The sequence below is a fragment of the Lactuca virosa genome, chromosome 9, assembly GCF_052849685.1.
Source record: "Lactuca virosa cultivar CGN04683 chromosome 9, Lactuca_virosa_CGN04683_v6, whole genome shotgun sequence".
Classification (NCBI taxonomy): domain Eukaryota; kingdom Viridiplantae; phylum Streptophyta; class Magnoliopsida; order Asterales; family Asteraceae; genus Lactuca; species Lactuca virosa.
Window position 1 is genome coordinate 106154516 of NC_136434.1, and position 19139 is coordinate 106173654.

The 19139-nt window shown below is 33.6% G+C and overlaps 2 protein-coding genes across 4 annotated transcripts; one reads left to right on the forward strand and one right to left on the reverse strand.

Moving 5' to 3' along the window:
• Positions 1-4529: 4529 nt before the first annotated feature.
• Positions 4530-6187, reverse strand: LOC145137061 (uncharacterized). The gene is made up of 2 exons (XM_079071204.1): positions 5027-6187; positions 4530-4730 (listed from the first exon to the last, which is right to left on the reverse strand). The coding sequence occupies exons 1-2, from the start codon at positions 6123-6125 to the stop codon at positions 4696-4698; spliced, it is 1134 nt and encodes a 377-aa protein (XP_078927330.1). The 5' UTR covers positions 6126-6187; the 3' UTR covers positions 4530-4695.
• Positions 6188-9815: 3628 nt separating this feature from the next.
• LOC145137062 (putative fructokinase-7) lies at positions 9816-13817 on the forward strand. Of its 3 annotated transcripts, XM_079071206.1 has the most exons (8): positions 9816-10064; positions 10154-10216; positions 10853-11076; positions 11170-11382; positions 11999-12196; positions 12335-12475; positions 12590-12706; positions 13397-13817. In XM_079071206.1, exons 2-8 carry the CDS (start codon positions 10195-10197, stop codon positions 13523-13525), a joined length of 1044 nt encoding a protein of 347 aa, XP_078927332.1. In that variant the 5' UTR covers positions 9816-10064; positions 10154-10194; the 3' UTR covers positions 13526-13817. The 3 variants fall into 3 exon arrangements, with proteins under 3 accessions (XP_078927332.1, XP_078927333.1, XP_078927331.1); XM_079071207.1 differs by lacking the exons at positions 9816-10064; positions 10154-10216 and adding an exon at positions 10420-10748; XM_079071205.1 differs by lacking the exons at positions 9816-10064; positions 10154-10216 and having other exon boundaries at positions 10807-11076.
• The last annotated feature ends 5322 nt before the right edge of the window (positions 13818-19139 follow it).

Sequence of the window (19139 nt, forward strand, 5' to 3'; positions counted from 1 at the left end):
GGGTTAAGGTCTTTTTAAATTAAGCGTCTAATGGTTAAGACATGGTGGTATTTGGCTTCATTTGGACCTAGGGTTGGAGATCTTGATCTGGTTGGGTTTCCTAATGGATAAAGTTGGAAACTTTATCCATTTAGACCATATAATGGACCATATATGAGCTTTAGAAGTCTTGGAATCAAAGAAAGCCTCTTAATCCATTAATTTGCAGGAAACCTAGCGCCCACGGCGTGGCCATAGGTTGCCACAACGTGGCGACTGAGAAATTCCCATTTGTTCGATCGAAGGAGGGCCACGACGTGGTGGTTGACTGAAGTTAACGTTGACCGTTGACTTTTGACCCGAGCTGACTTTTGGTCAAGATGGCTGGTTTTAGTGTATAGACTAAAGTTGGACCATGTATAATGTGATAAGAGTGATGTAGCAGCGGTTGAGAGGCTTTGAGCTGTGGTTTAGCTGATTAGTGAGTTATGTAAGTCTCCTCACAATACTGCGGGTCAAAGTCACCAATGCTGACCCATTGGATTATGTTTATAGTATGCTAGCTGTCTTTGTGACTCTTGCATCGTATGTTGGGCAGGACCTATTGGCATGCATGTAGGGCTAGACCCATTTGTATGAGTGGGTTGGGCCCATTGTATGTTGGGCTATGACCATTGTATTACGGGCTAGGCCCACTGTATGTCGGGCTAGCCCCATTTGCATGAGTAGGTTGAGCCTATTATATGTTGGGCTAAGCCTATTATTATGGGTTGGGCTTATTGTGCGGGCTAGGCCCAATGATATGTATGGTATGTTGTATTTTGGGGAACTCATTAAGCTTTGTGCTTACGGTTTCATGTTTATGGTTTCAGGTACTTCCGGTACGAAAAAGAATGACCCAATGTGACTGCACAACATAACCAACGTTTTCCGCTTTGACTATTTATGACTTTTACTCTTATGTTTAAATGATATAATCACTTTGATTGGTTTTGGAACAACTCATTTGTATGATTTAAGTGTTTTTAAAATGAAAATTTATTATGAATTTTTTGAACTTTATAATAATGGTTTTGACAAAATGCATATTAAAATTTATTTGCATGATGTTTGGATATTGTAGTAGGTGAAGAACAATAGTCTATATTTAAAATATAATCTAAGTTTTCATGTTTCCTCGTTAGAAAAAAGAGTCAAACCGAAAAAAATGAAAAAAATACAATCGTTTATTATTATTATTATTATTATTATTATTATTATTGTGAAAAAAATACAAGGTTTTGAAACAAATAAAAAGTTTCTGTGTGGGTCATTAGACTCATTGCAAGATCAATGGTTGTTTTCAGGCGTGAAGAAAATTTGGGTTACTTTGTATGCTAAAATAACAAGATTTTTCTTTTTCGTTGAAAAAATAGAGAACTAAATGATAATAATATTTTAATTGTTTTGATTTTGTGGAAAAAACTAAAGTAAAGTTTCACGTTTTTTTTTCTTTCGTGATCACGAATCAAATAGAAATGAAAGGAGTAAATTAACAAAGTATTAGTTATATCATTCTTAAATAAAAAATGTTAGTTTGTATTAAAGGTTGTTTGGTATATAGAAAACAATAATATAAAGAAACTAATAAGAGCCAACTTGGTTATTCTATTGATCAAAAATCACCGTTGAGGATACAATATGTTCATTATATAGAATGAAAGGCTAACAAACTAGCTAAACAACTGGCTAAACAAATGGATAGTCTATAATCTAGATAAGAGCAAAAACCATCGGATAGGATAAGAATCAAAATAAATCCTTTACTCCCCCTCAAGATGAGCATGCAGGTTCCGAATGTTCATCTTGACATGAAGTGATTGTAGCTTATCTGAACCAAGTGGCTTGGTAAGAAGATCTGCAAGCTGATCACGGGTATGAATCCAGATTGGAGCTATCTCTTTAGACTCTACTCTTTCACGAACAAAGAAGCAGTCCATCTCCACGTGCTTCGTTCTTTCATGAAAAATAGGATTGTGAGCGATGTGACGAGCTGATTGATTGTCACAGAGAAGTGGTGTAGCTGTAGTAAGTTTCACACCAAGTTCTGACAACAACCATCGAACCCATAGGATTTCCCTGACGGTAGTAGCCATTGCTCGATATTCTACCTCTTCTGAAGATCGGGAGACGACTGATTGCTTTTTGGACTTCCAAGAGACAGGAGCCCCACCCAAAAGTAACAAATAACCCGTTCTAGAATGACGCGAATACGGGCATCCAAGCCAATCGGAATCACTGTAAGCCACCAAATCTGGTGATCCATATTTTGGTAGTGGGATCCCCTGTCCCAAACTAGTTTTAAGATATCTTAAAACGCGCATTGTTGCACGCCAATGATTTGCTCGAGGATCTGAAACAAATTGGCTGAGTACATTTACTGAATAAGTGATGTCAGGTTGAGTCGCTTGCAAATAAAGCAGACGACCTATGAGACGCCGATACATGTTGGCATCTATGCTCTCTTCGTTATCCCCTTTATCGAGCTTGAGATTCTGTTCCATGGTAAATTTGCTTGGTTTACATCCAAGCATGCCTGTGTCTTCTAAGATATCCATAGTATATTTCCGTTGGCTCAGAACTAAGCCTTCTTTCGTACGAGATACCTCGATACCCAAAAAATATGTCAAGCTACCAAGGTTCTTGATACTAAATCTAGCATCAAGATTGGATTTGGTATCTTCAATTTTAGTGGTGTCATTTCCAACGATAATGACATCGTCCACGTAAATGAGAGTGGCAACGAAACTGGTCTTGTTTTTGTGAATGAAGAGAGAATGGTCTGCATGTGACGATTTGAATCCCATGTCACGGAGGGCTGCTGTGAACTTGTGGTACCAATTTCGGCTTGCTTGTTTTAAGCTGTACAACGATTTCTTGAGTTTGCATACTCGTGAGTCACCTTCTTTACCAAATCCTTGAGGCATCTTCATGTAAACGTCTTCTTCGAGGTCGCCATGCAGAAAGGCGTTATTCACATCTAATTGGTGAATTATCCAATTGTTCTTCACAGCTAGAGTCAATAAAATTCGTACAGTGACCAATTTAGCGACCGGAGCGAATGTGTCGTGAAAGTCGACCCCTTCCATTTGAGTGTATCCTTTAGCGACAAGACGAGCCTTGTATCTTTCTATGGCACCGTCGGGCTTGAATTTTATTTTATAAATCCACTTTGATTCTATGGCTCGTTTTCCTTCTGGCAGCTTTACGAGTTCCCAAGTATCATTATCTTCCAAGGCCTTGATTTCGTTCTTCATGGCATCACGCCATTTTGGATCCCGAGCTGCATGCTTAAAACTTCTAGGCACATCGTGATTCACAATAGCAGCCAAGAAAGCCTTATGAGAAGTTGAAAAAATTTTATATGAAATATAGTTGGAAAGGGGGTGTACCGTAGAAGCGACATGATTGGCAGCGGGTGATGCATGGTCAATCGATGGGGGTAAATTAACTTCGTAATCTTGATACCTGACCGGTTGAGCCTTTGATCTAATGGGCCTGGTGTTGTCCGAGGGAAGAGGCTCATCAAATCCAAAATATGGGCTGGAATATTGGGCCTGTTGAACAGCAGAATCATGATTAGTTGGGCTTGAGTTGTGATCTTGGTGCACAGCGGAATCATGGCGTGTTTCGTGATCATCGGTTTGGTTGTCATTGCTAAAGGATGCATTGTCTCTAAGGTTGTGATGTATGACTTCCTCATCACCCTCTAGCTGAAAAATATCGTCTGGTGTTGAGTCGTTATGTTCCTTTGCTGCGTTCATAGGAAATTGGTTTTCAACAAATCGTACATCCCTCGAGACTATGATCCTTTTGCTTTCCAGATCAAAAATCTTATAACCCTTGGTACCGCTCGGGTAGCCAACAAAGATCCCTGGTCTTCCACGCGGCTCGAACTTATCTCCCCCTGTCTCAGTATTGCGATGGTAAGTTAAGCAGCCAAAGACTCGCAAGTGTTCATAGATAGGCTTTCTTCCAAAAAGTACTTCATACAGTGAAGCTCCTTGTAACACTTTTGAGGGCATTCGGTTTATAACATACGTTGCAGTCAGCACGCATTCTCCCCAAAAGGTTTTAGGAAGGTTGGCTTGGAAACGAAGAGCCCTAGCCGTTTCTAGTAAATGTCGGTGTTTCCGCTCTACCACCCCGTTTTGTTGTGGGGTGTATGGACAAGAAGTTTCTAAAAGAATGCCTTCTTTTGCATAAAAATCATGCATGGTATTGGACACAAATTCACCTCCATTGTCGCATCGTATCCGTTTTATGCGTTTTCCAAATTGGGTTCTGATCATTTTGTAAAAATCTATGAGACATGTGCCTGCCTCACTTTTGTGTTTTAGTAAGAAAGTCCAAACCACTCTACTAAAATCGTCTACGACAGTCAAAAAATAAAAAGCCTTACTTCTTGAAGGGGTTCTATATCTCCCCCATACATCACAATTCACCATGTCAAAACAAGCATTTGTTTTAATTTCACTAATAGGAAACGGTAATCTAGTGTGTTTAGCCTTAAAACAAGCATCACAATTTAAATCATTCTTACAAGCTGGAATAAAATCTAAGCGAGAAACTTTCTTTGGTGAAGGGTGCCTGAGTCTTTTGTGCCAGGTCTCGAAGGTGGTCAAGAGAGCTTTATTAGTCTTCACTACCCCCATGCGATACAAACCTTCTATACGATTACCCGCTCCAATCAAGCGCTTCGTCCCCAATTCCTGCATGACAAAGAAACCCGGAAAGAAAGTTACAGCACAATTAAGTTCATCGGCTAGTTTCCCAACAGAGAGTAAATTATAATTAAAACTTGGTACAAGTAAAACTCCTTTGATATTGATTCCTCCTGGAAGTACATGATCACCCTCACCCAAAACAGGAATCTTGTCTCCATTTGGAATGACGACAGGAGTTCCCTTTGGGCTTTGGGTTTTGTTTTTAAGAAAATCACTCCTATGAGTAATGTGTTCGGTGGCACCTGAGTCCACCACCCAACCATCACATGTATCAATTCTACCTGCCATGTTAGCCCTTGGTTGAGATTCGGTTTTAGTTATGCATCCGCTTTCCTTGAAGTGCTTGATAAAGAGATGATATTGTTCATCCGTTAACCCCGGAATTGGACTAGCTATCATCTCAACGCAGCCGGCTTTTGGTATTCCTTTGTCTCGATTTCCACGCCACCATTCAGGGTATCCAATTAGCTTGAAACACCCCTCCTTCACGTGGCCTTCTCTTTGACAGTAACTGCATTTTTCTTTCTTTTCATTCTCGATCTTTGCAGTTTTTGGAGCTGCTTTGTTGACTGCCTGTGTGTTCTGCTTCCCTAGTAACTGTCGTTGCACCTTTGTCTCACCATAGTTGGCCTGGAAAGCTGAAGCTTCTGGTCCTGGTCTCTTTGCTCCACCTGTGATGGCCCTCTGTTGTTCGTCTTCCGCCACCAAGTGGTAAGTGGCTGCAAGTGATGGTGTTGGTTTCATGGCCAAGACCTGAGCCCGAATGACTGAAAACTCGTCATCGAGTCCCATAAGGAATTCATAAGTCCTCTCTTTCTCCCTCACCTGACTCAACTGTTTCCCAATTGCACACTCGCACCCATCGCACACACACCGTGGCATAGGTAGGACAACTTGAATTTCATCCCAAAGAGACTTTAGCTTCGTATAGTAATTGGAAACTGACATACCTCCCTGTCGTGTTACATTGAGTAACTGTTTTAATTCATAAGGCCTTGGTGCTCCTTCATTTTCAAATCGTTCCCCTAGGTCCTTCCAAATTTCAGAAGAGGTATCGGCATACCTTATGCTGGTGCGAATCTCCTTTTCCATTGCAGTCGTTAGCCAACCCTTGACCATGGCATTGGCTCGAACCCAATCCGTGTGTGTTGCCGACTCCTTTTCTGGTTTCTTGATGGTGCCGTCGATCAGTCCCATCTTGTTTTTTGCAAGGAAAAAGTTGGTCATCTCCTGCTTCCACTCGTTATAATTGTTGTCATTCAGAACCTCATTCACCTGCATCTGTTTTGGATAATCAGATGGGTGAATGTAGAATGGCGAATTGACATCAATGGTTTCGCCCTCTGGCTTCTTGCTTCCGTCGCCTTTCTCTCCTGTCATGGTTGCTGAACGATTTTGCTATCCGGTGCGGATAACCTGCTCTGATACCATAAAGAAACTAATAAGAGCCAACTTGGTTATTCTATTGATCAAAAATCACCGTTGCAGGATACAATATGTTCATTATAAAAAATGAAAGGCTAACAAACTAGCTAAACAACCGGCTAAACAAATGGATAGTCTATAATCTAGATAAGAGCAAAAACCATCGGAAAGTATAAGAATCAAAATAAATCCTTTATAATACATATTTTATTTTCTTTCTCCTTAAATCTCACATGAAATGATGAAAGAAAATTTTAGAGAAATAAAGATTTCAAATCCTTTTTATATTACGTTGTCTTGCCAAAAAAATCAACACAAAATATTTGGATTTATTCGCATTGCTTACAAATTATTCCATTTCCCTTGAAGAAAACAATAGGGAAAAAACTCACAACACGATGTTGGATAGGAAGAAACATGCAAGACCTTATAATAATTTTAAATAGGGAAACAATCATTTTTTATTTCTCCAAATGTTAGAATCCTTTAACATTAAGTTGGTTTTTGTTTTTTGTCTGTAGATTGTCTGTGCCACGTAAACATTTTGAAGACTGCAGACTTAAAAAATGTGCATCTTCTTCTTGGCGTAGATATGGACCAGAGTTTTCTAACATCTACTAGCCTTAAAAAACACATATATCTATATTATTATTATTTTAAGTTAGCTTTATTCCAATTTTATTATGATAAACAATTTGGAAAAAAAAGTTACAATACTTCAAGAAAAAAAGGTTCGACGACACAAGTATAACGTTTGTGACAATTTTATATATAAAAAATTAATTACAATAATGGTCGTTGGAACTGTTTATATATATATATATATTGTCTTATATTTTTTGTGTCAAATTTTATAAAACATTATTTAATGCAATATCATTTATTTCTTGGGAAAAATATTTATGATCAATTTTTAATTGATTTAATTGAAATAGTAAAATGAAAATTTTTTATTTTAAAATCGAAGTTTATTTCCATCCATTTTATGTGTTAATTATTTTGATCCATAATTACAATGTTTATGGAGATTTGCAACCAAAACTTGTTGGCTTTTATCAAATATATACATTGATTCGTACAATTTTATTTTAACTTTTTACACAATAATGCATAAAGGTTGATCTCGATTTGTTAATCGTTTATAATAAAGTCATAAAAGTATTGAAAAATCTTTTAAATTTAAAAAAATCAGTTTATTTAAATTTTTGCAGCCGACAGATGTTAAAAAACAAACAATTTTTTTTTTAAGATTGCATACGTTTGATCTACCTTTTCTACTGCAAATGTTTGCAAATGTGGTCCAAAACCTGCATACATTTTACTTCAGAAAAAACAAACAACACCTAAAATATCAATAGTTTTTTTCATTGTCTTCCTATTAAAATCTCATTATAAAGAAAGAGAAAACCAAGAAAAACCCTATGTATTATACAATAGGGGTGTTGATCGGGTAATTTTTTCGGGTTTCGGGTAATTTGGATTGGGTAATTCGGGTTTTTCATGTTAAAAAAAATACCCGTTACCCGACCCAAATTAAATTCGGGTTTGGGTAATTCGGGTATCGGGTCGGGTTTAGGTAATTCGGGTATTACCCGAAATATATAATTTTTTTTTTGAATTTTACCTGAAAATAAATTTAATGAAATAAATATATCGTGTTTTATTAGTCTTGTTTATATAAACAAACGAGACATAAACGAAGTTACTCAAGCTTTGAACATTGAGATTTTTAGTCAATAATACCTGAGATATCAAGTAATATTTTAACAACTTAATCTAATCTAATAAGATGTTAAAAAACCAAATACTTAAAGATCTTAATTTAAAAGTTTAAAATGTTTAAGATAATTGTAGCCATAAGTTTTGCCATGTTCTGAAGTTTCGTCAAGATAATGAGTTTGTTAGTTGCAATAAAAACTATAATCTAGAAAACAGATAAGTTTTAAAGAACATGATGATATATAAACAATTATTTTTAGTATTGCTAGTGTCATATTGTCATAATAAAAGAGATTCACGTTTTACAATAATGATAGTTAGTTTAAGCGTGATCAAATACCTGCTACCGAATACAAGCTCTATGAAAAAAAAAAGAATTTTTAAAATAATTCGGGTAATTCGGGTATACCCGAAACCCAACAAACGTACCCTTTACCCGACCTGAAAAAAAAAATCGGGTTACCCGATTACCCGAAAAAATTTACCCGATACCCGATTTACCCGATACTCGAAAAAATCGGGCGGGTAATTCGGGTATTGGGTATTTTCGACAGGGCTATTATACATCAGTGCTTAAAAAAATCTTTATATTAATTTTTTTGTACAACTTAACCATTATTATTTCCAAAACCGTGTATGTTATCTAATTTATCCGGTAACCCTATATATGTTACCTGATCTTATCAGTCTACGTGGAATACACTTCATCTACTTTACCCTGATATCGATCATTATGTAAAACAAAAAAGGGAAAGCTTCGTGGAAGAGGGAAAACTTCTTGAAAGTGGAGGGAAAATTGGTGCTTAATCACATGAAAAAAGGTAATCGATCATTCTATTTTGCTTAATCAGTACGTTGATCCCTTTTTACACTTATTTCTTATTTTTGTTGTTTGCATTATTATTTAAGGAAGCTTTAACCAACTACTATGACTTCAAGTTCAAATGCATTAGTTGAAGTTTATATGAAGGGTTTGAATGGAACCAGATGACGAGTCTGATGCAGAAGAATATGTTGCTTCTTCAATATACAAGACAATATGAAATTCTTTTTTGAATGACTTGATACAAGGAGAAATGAAATTGCATGAAAGATCATTTGATGATGTTGAATTGACCCCTTCAGATGAAGAATTTGACAAAGGAGAGCACAAAGATCAAGAAATTGAGGACCAATCTCATGTAGACAACCGTAGGATACCTTGGAATAAAATGAAACCATACTTAGGGGAAAAATACGAAAGCCTAGAGCAGTCCAAGCTTTGTCTAACAAATTATGCGGTGGCTAATAGATACCAATTGTTGTTTACCAAGTGTGATCGTTCTAGGATATTAGTACGTTGTGGCAAAAAAAACGTGACAATAATAAGTGTCCATTTAGATGTTGGGCGTCTTGGATGAGAAATGAACTAACTTGGCAAGTGAAATCCTAGGAAAAGAAACACATTTGTTCACGAAAATACAGCCTCGAGCCATCGATATCTGAGTTGGATTGCTAACCATTATCTCAATGACCTAATTCGCAAGCCCGGATGAATTAGATAGGTTACACAGTTTTAGAAATAATAATGGTTAAATTGTACAAAAAATTAATATAATAGTTTTTTTAAGCACTCATGTATAATACATAGGGTTTTTCGGTGGTTTTCCCTAAAAATATTAATAATATGATTTTGTTATTTTTTTAGCATTAAATTCATAAACATAAAAATTATAGACCAAAGAGTTTGAAGCTATGACAGGGAGAACAGAAAAAAAAAATGTTGTATTATTAGTTAAATATCATACTTATCAATAAAACAAAAAGAAAGTATAATGAAAATAAAATTTAATCTTACATAGTATTTTTAATTATACAAAATTCAGTTTTAAGACAAATAGAAATTGATTATATTGTGTTACGAAAAGGTTAAAACTTTACATAAACAATTAAAAAGAAAAGAAAATCAAAGCCAAAAACAACGCCTACGCTTTCTGTGTGCTCGTAGTCTCCGTATAGGAACTGAAATCTAGAGGAGAAAAACCAGAATCGGAATCAGAATCGGAGTCGATCAAGATCATCATCTTGACACATTTGCAAATCATAAAAAGGGGAAACCATTTCTTTCTCTTCTTTCTTCTTCACCTTTTCAAACCCCCTTCTCCTGGATTTCACCGAACTTATTCGCTAATTTTGGTAACTAATTCTCTTACATCTTATTCAAATCAACACCATTTTTCATTGATCATCATTACCCTGAACTGTAATTCCCCCTTTATTCACAGCTATCGATTGTGAGTTTTTTCCATATCAAGTTCATACTGACATGGCGGATATTCCAACTTCAGGTTCTTACTTCTTACTCTGTTTTTTCCTTTTTCTTTCACCAATTCATCCATTTCTACTATTACTGTTTACCTCTTTTGATATGTTCTTTTCATGGGTTTTCCGTTTGTTCTAGAAGAAGATTCTATTCTGATACGTGGGTATCTTACATCTTGATAAATTATTCGTTTTTTAGTTCGTTCTTTATTCTTCTTCGAGGTTTCTATTACGTCGTCAAGGTTTAGTATATTCAATTTTGAGTCCCATCGATCTGTTCTTGGCATGTTTTCGTTTATATCTGATTCAGATCCAATTGGTAGTGAAAACTGAAAACGAATTCTAGTTTTCTTGTTTGGATCTCGGAAACTTCTTAATCGCTTTAATGGCGGATTCCTTTAATAACTATACAACTTGAAATTCCCATATTTGATAATGATCAAAATTTATCGCTGATTTTCGGTTAGACAAGAGTTACAAGTAGATGGAATTCACGTGGAAAACCTTAAAGAGGAGGGTTCTTCGCCATAAATGATCATTACTCATTTTCTTGATTTAGTTAGTTTCACAACACCTACCACCTCGTGTACACTCATATTCTTATAAAGATTTCAACAATTTCCTTTTCCTAATGAATCTTGAATCAATTTTCGTGCATTCAGATGATCTGAAAGACTTATCCTTGCATTCAAATGGAGGTCCAGAGACAATCAAACCCAATCCACTTGTCGTATGCTTTGGGGAAATGTTGATTGATTTCGTTCCTTCGATTTCTGGGGTTTCACTTGCAGAAGCACCCGATTTCAAGAAAGCTCCTGGTGGTGCTCCTGCTAATGTCGCTGTTGGTATAGCAAGATTGGGAGGCTCTTCCGCTTTCATAGGCAAGGTACCCTGAAAAAAAAACCCTAAATTTTGATATAAAGATTATGTAATTTAGTTACGTTTCCTAAAAAGTTTCACATTTTTTGGTTTTTTTCAGGTGGGTGATGATGAATTTGGTCACATGTTGGCTGATATTTTGAAGAAAAACAAAGTCGACAACTCTGGGATGCGATTTGACCAAAATGCAAGAACAGCATTGGCTTTTGTTACTCTAAAATCTGATGGCGAGAGGGAATTTATGTTTTTTCGTAATCCGAGTGCCGACATGCTTCTTCGTGAATCGGAACTTGATTTGAATCTTATCAAGCAGGTCAGCAGTTATCTCCTTATTTGTTTACAGGACAAAACAGGACATGACATGACATCTGATACAAAAAATTGTAATTATCTATCCCACTACCCAAAAAGATAGTAGAACAAGGTACAAGTACCGGTACTCACCCGAAAAGATGGAACAAGGTGAGACAGAAATTTGTTTTTTGTGCAAAAGACGTGAATACCCTTTTTATATTTATCATAAAAAATAGTCCTAGAAAATTTTCAATAGTCATATCCTATGTAACAAACACATGGTTCTTTGTGAATCGAAACTTGATTTGAATCTTATCAAGCAGGTCCATTTGTTATACAGGACATGATAGACAGGGACAAGTATTAATCAGACAAAAATTATAATTATCTGTTCCATTACCAAAAAATTATAATTATCTGTCCCATTACCAAAAAAGGTGGACCAAGGTACTTAAGTACATGTACTAATAGGTACTTAAGTACATGTACTAATGGACAACACATTGCAATGTTTTGTCCCATCTGAAAAGACATTTGAAAAGACATGAATGTCCTCCTTATCTTTATCATAATAGTCTTAATGATTTTTTTCGCACATGAATAATTTTTAATTCAAATATAATTTTGATATTTAGGCGAGTATATTCCACTATGGTTCTATTAGCTTGATAGAGGAGCCATGCAAATCAACACATCTAGTTGCAATGGCAATAGCAAGGAAATCGGGAAGCATCCTATCTTATGATGTGAATTTGAGATTACCATTATGGCCCTCAGAGGATGCGGCTCGACAAGGCATAATGAGCATATGGGATCAAGCAGATATCATCAAGGTACCCTTCCATTTCCAAGGGCATAAAAGTAAAAAAAACATCAAAGTTATATATATATATATATATATATATATATATATATATATATATATATATATATATATATATATATATATATATTTTACCGTGTATATGTAGGTAAGTGAGGATGAAATTACGTTTTTGACCGGGGGTGACGATCCTTACGACGATAACGTGGTGTTGAATAAACTTTTTCATCCAAATCTTAAACTTTTGCTTGTAAGTGAAGGGCCAGATGGGTGTAGATATTATACAAAGGTAAGGTTTTGTTTTTCATTTATTTGTGGGCCCCATTTTTGTTTCTATGACAAATTTAGTCGTATATTTATAGGGGCTAAATAGTAAATACAATTGTTTTGGTAATTTGTGTAGGAATTTAAGGGTAGAGTTCCGAGTGTTAAAGTAAAGCCTGTTGATACTACGGGTGCTGGAGATGCATTTGTTGGGGGAATTTTAAGCAATTTGGCTTTGGATACAAATCTTTATAAGGTATATAATTATAAATTATAAATTATAAATTAGACCTACAATCATATTTTCATGCCATTTGGGACCCACATAATGATTATTAAATCAAGGGCTAATCAGTAAAATGACCTTGCAAAATGACAAACTTTTTTTTTTCATGAAATTTCTTTATTAGTGGTACCCACTAGAAAAATCTTAAAAACGAAAAAAAAAAAAAAGTTCACGATTTCTTTTTCTTGAAAATGACATTGTTTTTTTTAGGGAAATGACATCATTATCACGATAAATGATTGAATTTTTTCCAAAAAAAAGTAAATTCACAATCTTTTTACGAATATTGTTGTGGGTGATAAAGCAATTTTGTAAGAAAAAAATTTCGACCAGAAAAATATTTAAAAAGTAAAAAAAAAATGCACAAAACTTTTTCTTTTCTTCGTGAAAAAGAAATTATGCTCCTTCATTTTCACATAAAGATAAAAATCCGTGATTTTCAAAATGTAGTCATTTATGTGATAAATTTTCAAAATGTGGTAAAAAAAAGGTGATAAGGACTCCCCATTTTTTTGGTCATTTTTGTCATTATCCCTCAAATCAAATATGGCTACAATTTATGCGATACAGAAAACATAATAATATTGCCTTTTATAAACATATAATCGATCCAATTTTGTGTCTGAAATAATTGAAACATTTTTTTTTATTGTAATATAGGACGAGGCAAAACTAAGAGAAGCACTTGTTTTTGCAAACGCATGTGGGGCCCTAACTGTAACAAAGAAAGGAGCCATTCCAGCTATGCCCACAAGAGATGAAGTCCACGAAATATTGAAAAACGAATGATTTGTTTGTGTTTTTTTTGTTATGTTTTTTGTACTTGTTAATAAGATGAGCTCCATTCTTTTTTGGAAGAAAAAAAAAGGTTTATTTGAATTGAATCATATACCCTAGTACAATGTACAAGTCTTATCTGCATAGGTAGCAGTTGTAGTTGTACATTGAAGGCGAATAGATGGAGTTTGTATGCCACTTGTCAACATTGTTGGGAAAAAAATGTTGGTTTTTGAAGACCTTTTTTTGGTCCATTTGTAGGGAACTTATAAAAAATGTATGGAATAAGTGTTAGTTAACAATCTCTATGTGTATGTGTATTTGTTTAAATTATGTTTATTGTTTGAAATATTGATTGGAAATTGCGAAAATGAATTCGTGGGTGTGAGAAAAGAGCTTGTAAAGATTATATTGATGTCACTTGTTTGGTTCTTTTTTTTTAGTTGAGAAAAAGCTAAAATTTAAGAAAATCCCCACAATAATGCCAAATGGGTTTCTACATATAAGACATTATTTTTTTGAACTTTTACTCATTTTACATAAGATTTTATATAAAATCTCATTCAAACACTTTGTTTTAATATAATATATTTTTGCTGTGAAAATAATATTTGAACAATTTTAAAGTACAAAGAACAGTTTCTCGATGCAGGGTGAATTTTGCAATATTTTTTTTTGTTTGGAAGAGTATTTCACAGAACACATTCGTAAATTTTTTTTTTCTAAAAAAATATTGTGTTGGGCATTCGTAGTGCCGATTCCCATTTCTCAGTGAACACTTCGAAATTAATGATTATGTGAGGGACTTTAGGTTAATTTTTTGAAAATTCTTAATAAATTGGGCTAGTTTTTTAATATTATTAGGTGGATGTTTGCTAAAGAAGACTACACCATTTTTTTTGCATTTAGTGAGTTTGATGTCCCACATTTTCTGAAGGTGTAATGTGTCATGTTTTGTATTCCATATGTGAATTTTCAAGTTTCACTTTCACAAAAGAAAGTTTATTATACTAGAAATTGCTTATATTGTCAAATGATTTAGGGAAAATTTCATATATATCCTTGCAAACTTTTAATATTACTTTAATGTCCTTGTAAACTTTAAAATTACAAATATATCAATCCAAAACTATAAAAATTACATACATGTCCAAAATCATAATTTAATTAGAATTATATCAATTTTTATTAAATATTATATCTAATATTCAAAATTATATATTACTTTACCAAATTGTCATTTCCTAATTAAATTCCAAATTAAATCAAAAGGCAGATACGTATCATATCTTTTAGTTCAATTAAGAGGCCTTCAATATTGGTATATTGTTTTCTTCACTACATATCTGATCTCCTACCTTTCTTCACTACACATCTAATCTCCATTAGTGTTTACTTTCGCATCTTCTTCATCACAACAGGTAAAATCTATCATCTTCATTGATTAAACTGGAGTGACTACAAGCATATAGAAGTGGAAGAAAGCTGATTATGTTTGGTATGATTTTGTTTTTGCACATGTTGGTGAACAATTCGACTACTTTTCTGTCCTTTCTCTGATACCCGTAAGCTGAAATCATTGTGCTCCATGTTATAACATTTCTTTGTGGCATTTCATCGAACACCTGCGTGTAGTATCTATGCTTCCACATTTTTCATACATGTCTATCATTGCAGTTCCTAGAATCATGTCTGGTGAGCGGTATTGTGTTCTTATAAGTTCGTGGCTGAGTTTGAATTTATGGATGGCGCCGAAATTTGCACAAGTGTTTACGATTATGTGAACACTTCGAAATTAATGATTATGTGAGGGACTTTAGGTTAATTTTTTGAAAATTCTTAATAAATTGGGCTAATTTTTAGAAAACTCTTAATAAATTGGGCTAGTTTTTTCATATTGTTAGGTGGGTGTTTGCTAAAGAAGACTACACCATTTTTTTTGCATTTAGTGAGTTTGATGTCCCACATTTTCTGAAGGTGTAATGTGTCATGTTTTGTATTCCATATGTGAATTTTCAAGTTTCACTTTCACAAAAGAAAGTTTATTATACTAGAAATTGCTTATATTGTCAAATGATTTAGGGAAAATTTTATATATATCCTTGCAAACTTTTAATATTAATTTAATGTCCTTGTAAACTTTAAAATTACAAATATATCAATCCAAAACTATAAAAATTACATACATGTCCAAAATCATAATTTAATTAGAATTATATCAATTTTTATTAAATATTATATCTAATATTCAAAATTATATATTACTTTACCAAATTGTCATTTCCTAATTAAATTTCAAATTAAATCAAAAGGCAGATACGTATCATATCTTTTAGTTCAATTAAGGGGCCTTCAATATTGGTATATTGTTTTCTTCACTACATATCTGATCTCCTACCTTACTTCACTACACATCTAATCTCCATTAGTGTTTACTTTCGCATCTTCTTCATCACAACAGGTAAAATCTATCATCTTCATTGATTAAACTGGAGTGACTACAAGCATATAGAAGTGGAAGAAAGCTGATTTTGTTTGGTATGATTTTGTTTTTGCACATGTTGGTGAACAATTCGACTGCTTTTCTGTCCTTGCCCTGATACCCGTAAGCTGAAATCATTGTGCTCCATGTTATAACATTTCTTTGTGGCATTTCATCGAACACCTGCGTGTAGTATCTATGCTTCCACATTTTTCATACATGTCGATCATTGCAGTTCCTAGAATCATGTCTGGTGAGCGGTATTGTGTTCTTATAAGTTCGTGGCTGAGTTTGAATTTATGGATGGCGCCGAAATTTGCACAAGTGTTTACGATTATGTGAACACTTCGAAATTAGTCATTATGTGAGGGACTTTAGGTTAATTTTTTGAAAATTCTTAATAAATTGGGCTAATTTTTAGAAAACTCTTAATAAATTGGGCTAGTTTTTTAATATTGTTAGGTGGGTGTTTGCTAAAGAAGACTACACCATTTTTTTTGCATTTAGTGAGTTTGATGTCCCACATTTTCTGAAGGTGTAATGTGTCATGTTTTGTATTCCATATGTGAATTTTCAAGTTTCACTTTCACAAAAGAAAGTTTATTATACTAGAAATGGCTTATATTGTCAAATGATTTAGAGAAAATTTCATATATATCCTTGCAAACTTTTAATATTACTTTAATGTCCTTGTAAACTTTAAAATTACAAATATATCAATCCAAAACTATAAAAATTACATACATGTCCAAAATCATAATTTAATTAGAATTATATCAATTTTTATTAAATATTATATCTAATATTCAAAATTATATATTATTATTCCAAATTGTCATTTCCTAATTAAATTCCAAATTAAATCAAAAGGCGGACACGTATCATATCTTTTAGTTCAATTAAGGGGCCTTCAATATTGGTATATTGTTTTCTTCACTACATATCTGATCTCCTACCTTTCTTCACTACACATCTAATCTCCATTAGTGTTTACTTTCACATCTTCTTCATCACAACAGGTAAAATCTATCAACTTCATTGATTAAACTGGAGTGACTACAAGCATATAGAAGTGGAAGAAAGCTGATTTTGTTTGGTATGATTTTGTTTTTGCACATGTTGGTGAACAATTCGACTGCTTTTCTGTCCTTGCCCTGATACCCGTAAGCTGAAATCATTGTGCTCCATGTTATAACATTTCTTTGTGGCATTTCATCGAACACCTGCGTGTAGTATCTATGCTTCCACATTTTTCATACATGTCTATCATTGCAGTTCCTAGAATCATGTCTGGTGAGCGGTATTGTGTTCTTATAAGTTCGTGGCTGAGTTTGAATTTATGGATGGCGCCGAAATTTGCACAAGTGTTTACGATTATGTGAACACTTCGAAATTAATGATTATGTGAGGGACTTTAGGTTAATTTTTTGAAAATTCTTAATAAATTGGGCTAATTTTTAGAAAACTCTTAATAAATTGGGCTAGTTTTTTAATATTGTTAGGTGGGTGTTTGCTAAAGAAGACTACACCATTTTTTTTGCATTTAGTGAGTTTGATGTCCCACATTTTCTGAAGGTGTAATGTGTCATGTTTTGTATTCCATATGTGAATTTTCAAGTTTCACTTTCACAAAAGAAAGTTTATTATACTAGAAATGGCTTATATTGTCAAATGATTTAGGGAAAATTTCATATATATCCTTGCAAACTTTTAATATTACTTTAATGTCCTTGTAAACTTTAAAATTACAAATATATCAATCCAAAACTATAAAAATTACATACATGTCCAAAATCATAATTTAATTAGAATTATATCAATTTTTATTAAATATTATATCTAATATTCAAAATTATATATTACTTTACCAAATTGTCATTTCCTAATTAAATTCCAAATTAAATCAAAAGGCAGATACGTATCATATCTTTTAGTTCAATTAAGGGGCCTTCAATATTGGTATATTGTTTTCTTCACTACATATCTGATCTCCTACCTTACTTCACTACACATCTAATCTCCATTAGTGTTTACTTTCACATCTTCTTCATCACAACAGGTAAAATCTATCATCTTCATTGATTAAACTGGAGTGACTACAAGCATATAGAAGTGGAAGAAAGCTGATTTTGTTTGGTATGATTTTGTTTTTGCACATGTTGGTGAACAATTCGACTGCTTTTCTGTCCTTGCCCATATACCCGTAAGCTGAAATCATTGTGCTCCATGTTATAACATTTCTTTGTGGCATTTCATCGAACACCTGCGTGTAGTATCTATGCTTCCACATTTTTCATACATGTCTATCATTGCAGTTCCTAGAATCATGTCTGGTGAGCGGTATTGTGTTCTTATAAGTTCGTGGCTGAGTTTGGATTTATGGATGGCGCCGAAATTTGCACAAGTGTTTACGATTATGTGAACACTTCGAAATTAATGATTATGTGAGGGACTTTAGGTTAATTTTTTGAAAATTCTTAATAAATTGGGCTAATTTTTAGAAAACTCTTAATAAATTGGGCTAGTTTTTTAATATTGTTAGGTGGGTGTTTGCTAAAGAAGACTACACCATTTTTTTTGCATTTAGTGAGTTTGATGTCCCACATTCTCTGAAGGTGTAATGTGTCATGTTTTGTATTCCATATGTGAATTTTCAAGTTTCACTTTCACAAAAGAAAGTTTATTATACTAGAAATGGCTTATATTGTCAAATGATTTAGGGAAAATTTCATATATATCCTTGCAAACTTTTAATATTACTTTAATGTCCTTGTAAACTTTAAAATTACAAATATATCAATCCAAAACTATAAAAATTACACACATGTCCAAAATCATAATTTAATTAGAATTATATCAATTTTTATTAAATATTATATCTAATATTCAAAATTATATATTACTTTACCAAATTGTCATTTCCTAATTAAATTCCAAATTAAATCAAAAGGCAGATACGTATCATATGTTTTAGTTCAATTAAGAGGCCTTCAATATTGGTATATTGTTTTCTTCACTACATATCTGATCTCCTACCTTTCTTCACTACACATCTAATCTCCATTAGTGTTTACTTTCGCATCTTCTTCATCACAACAGGTAAAATCTATCATCTTCATTGATTAAACTGGAGTGACAACAAGC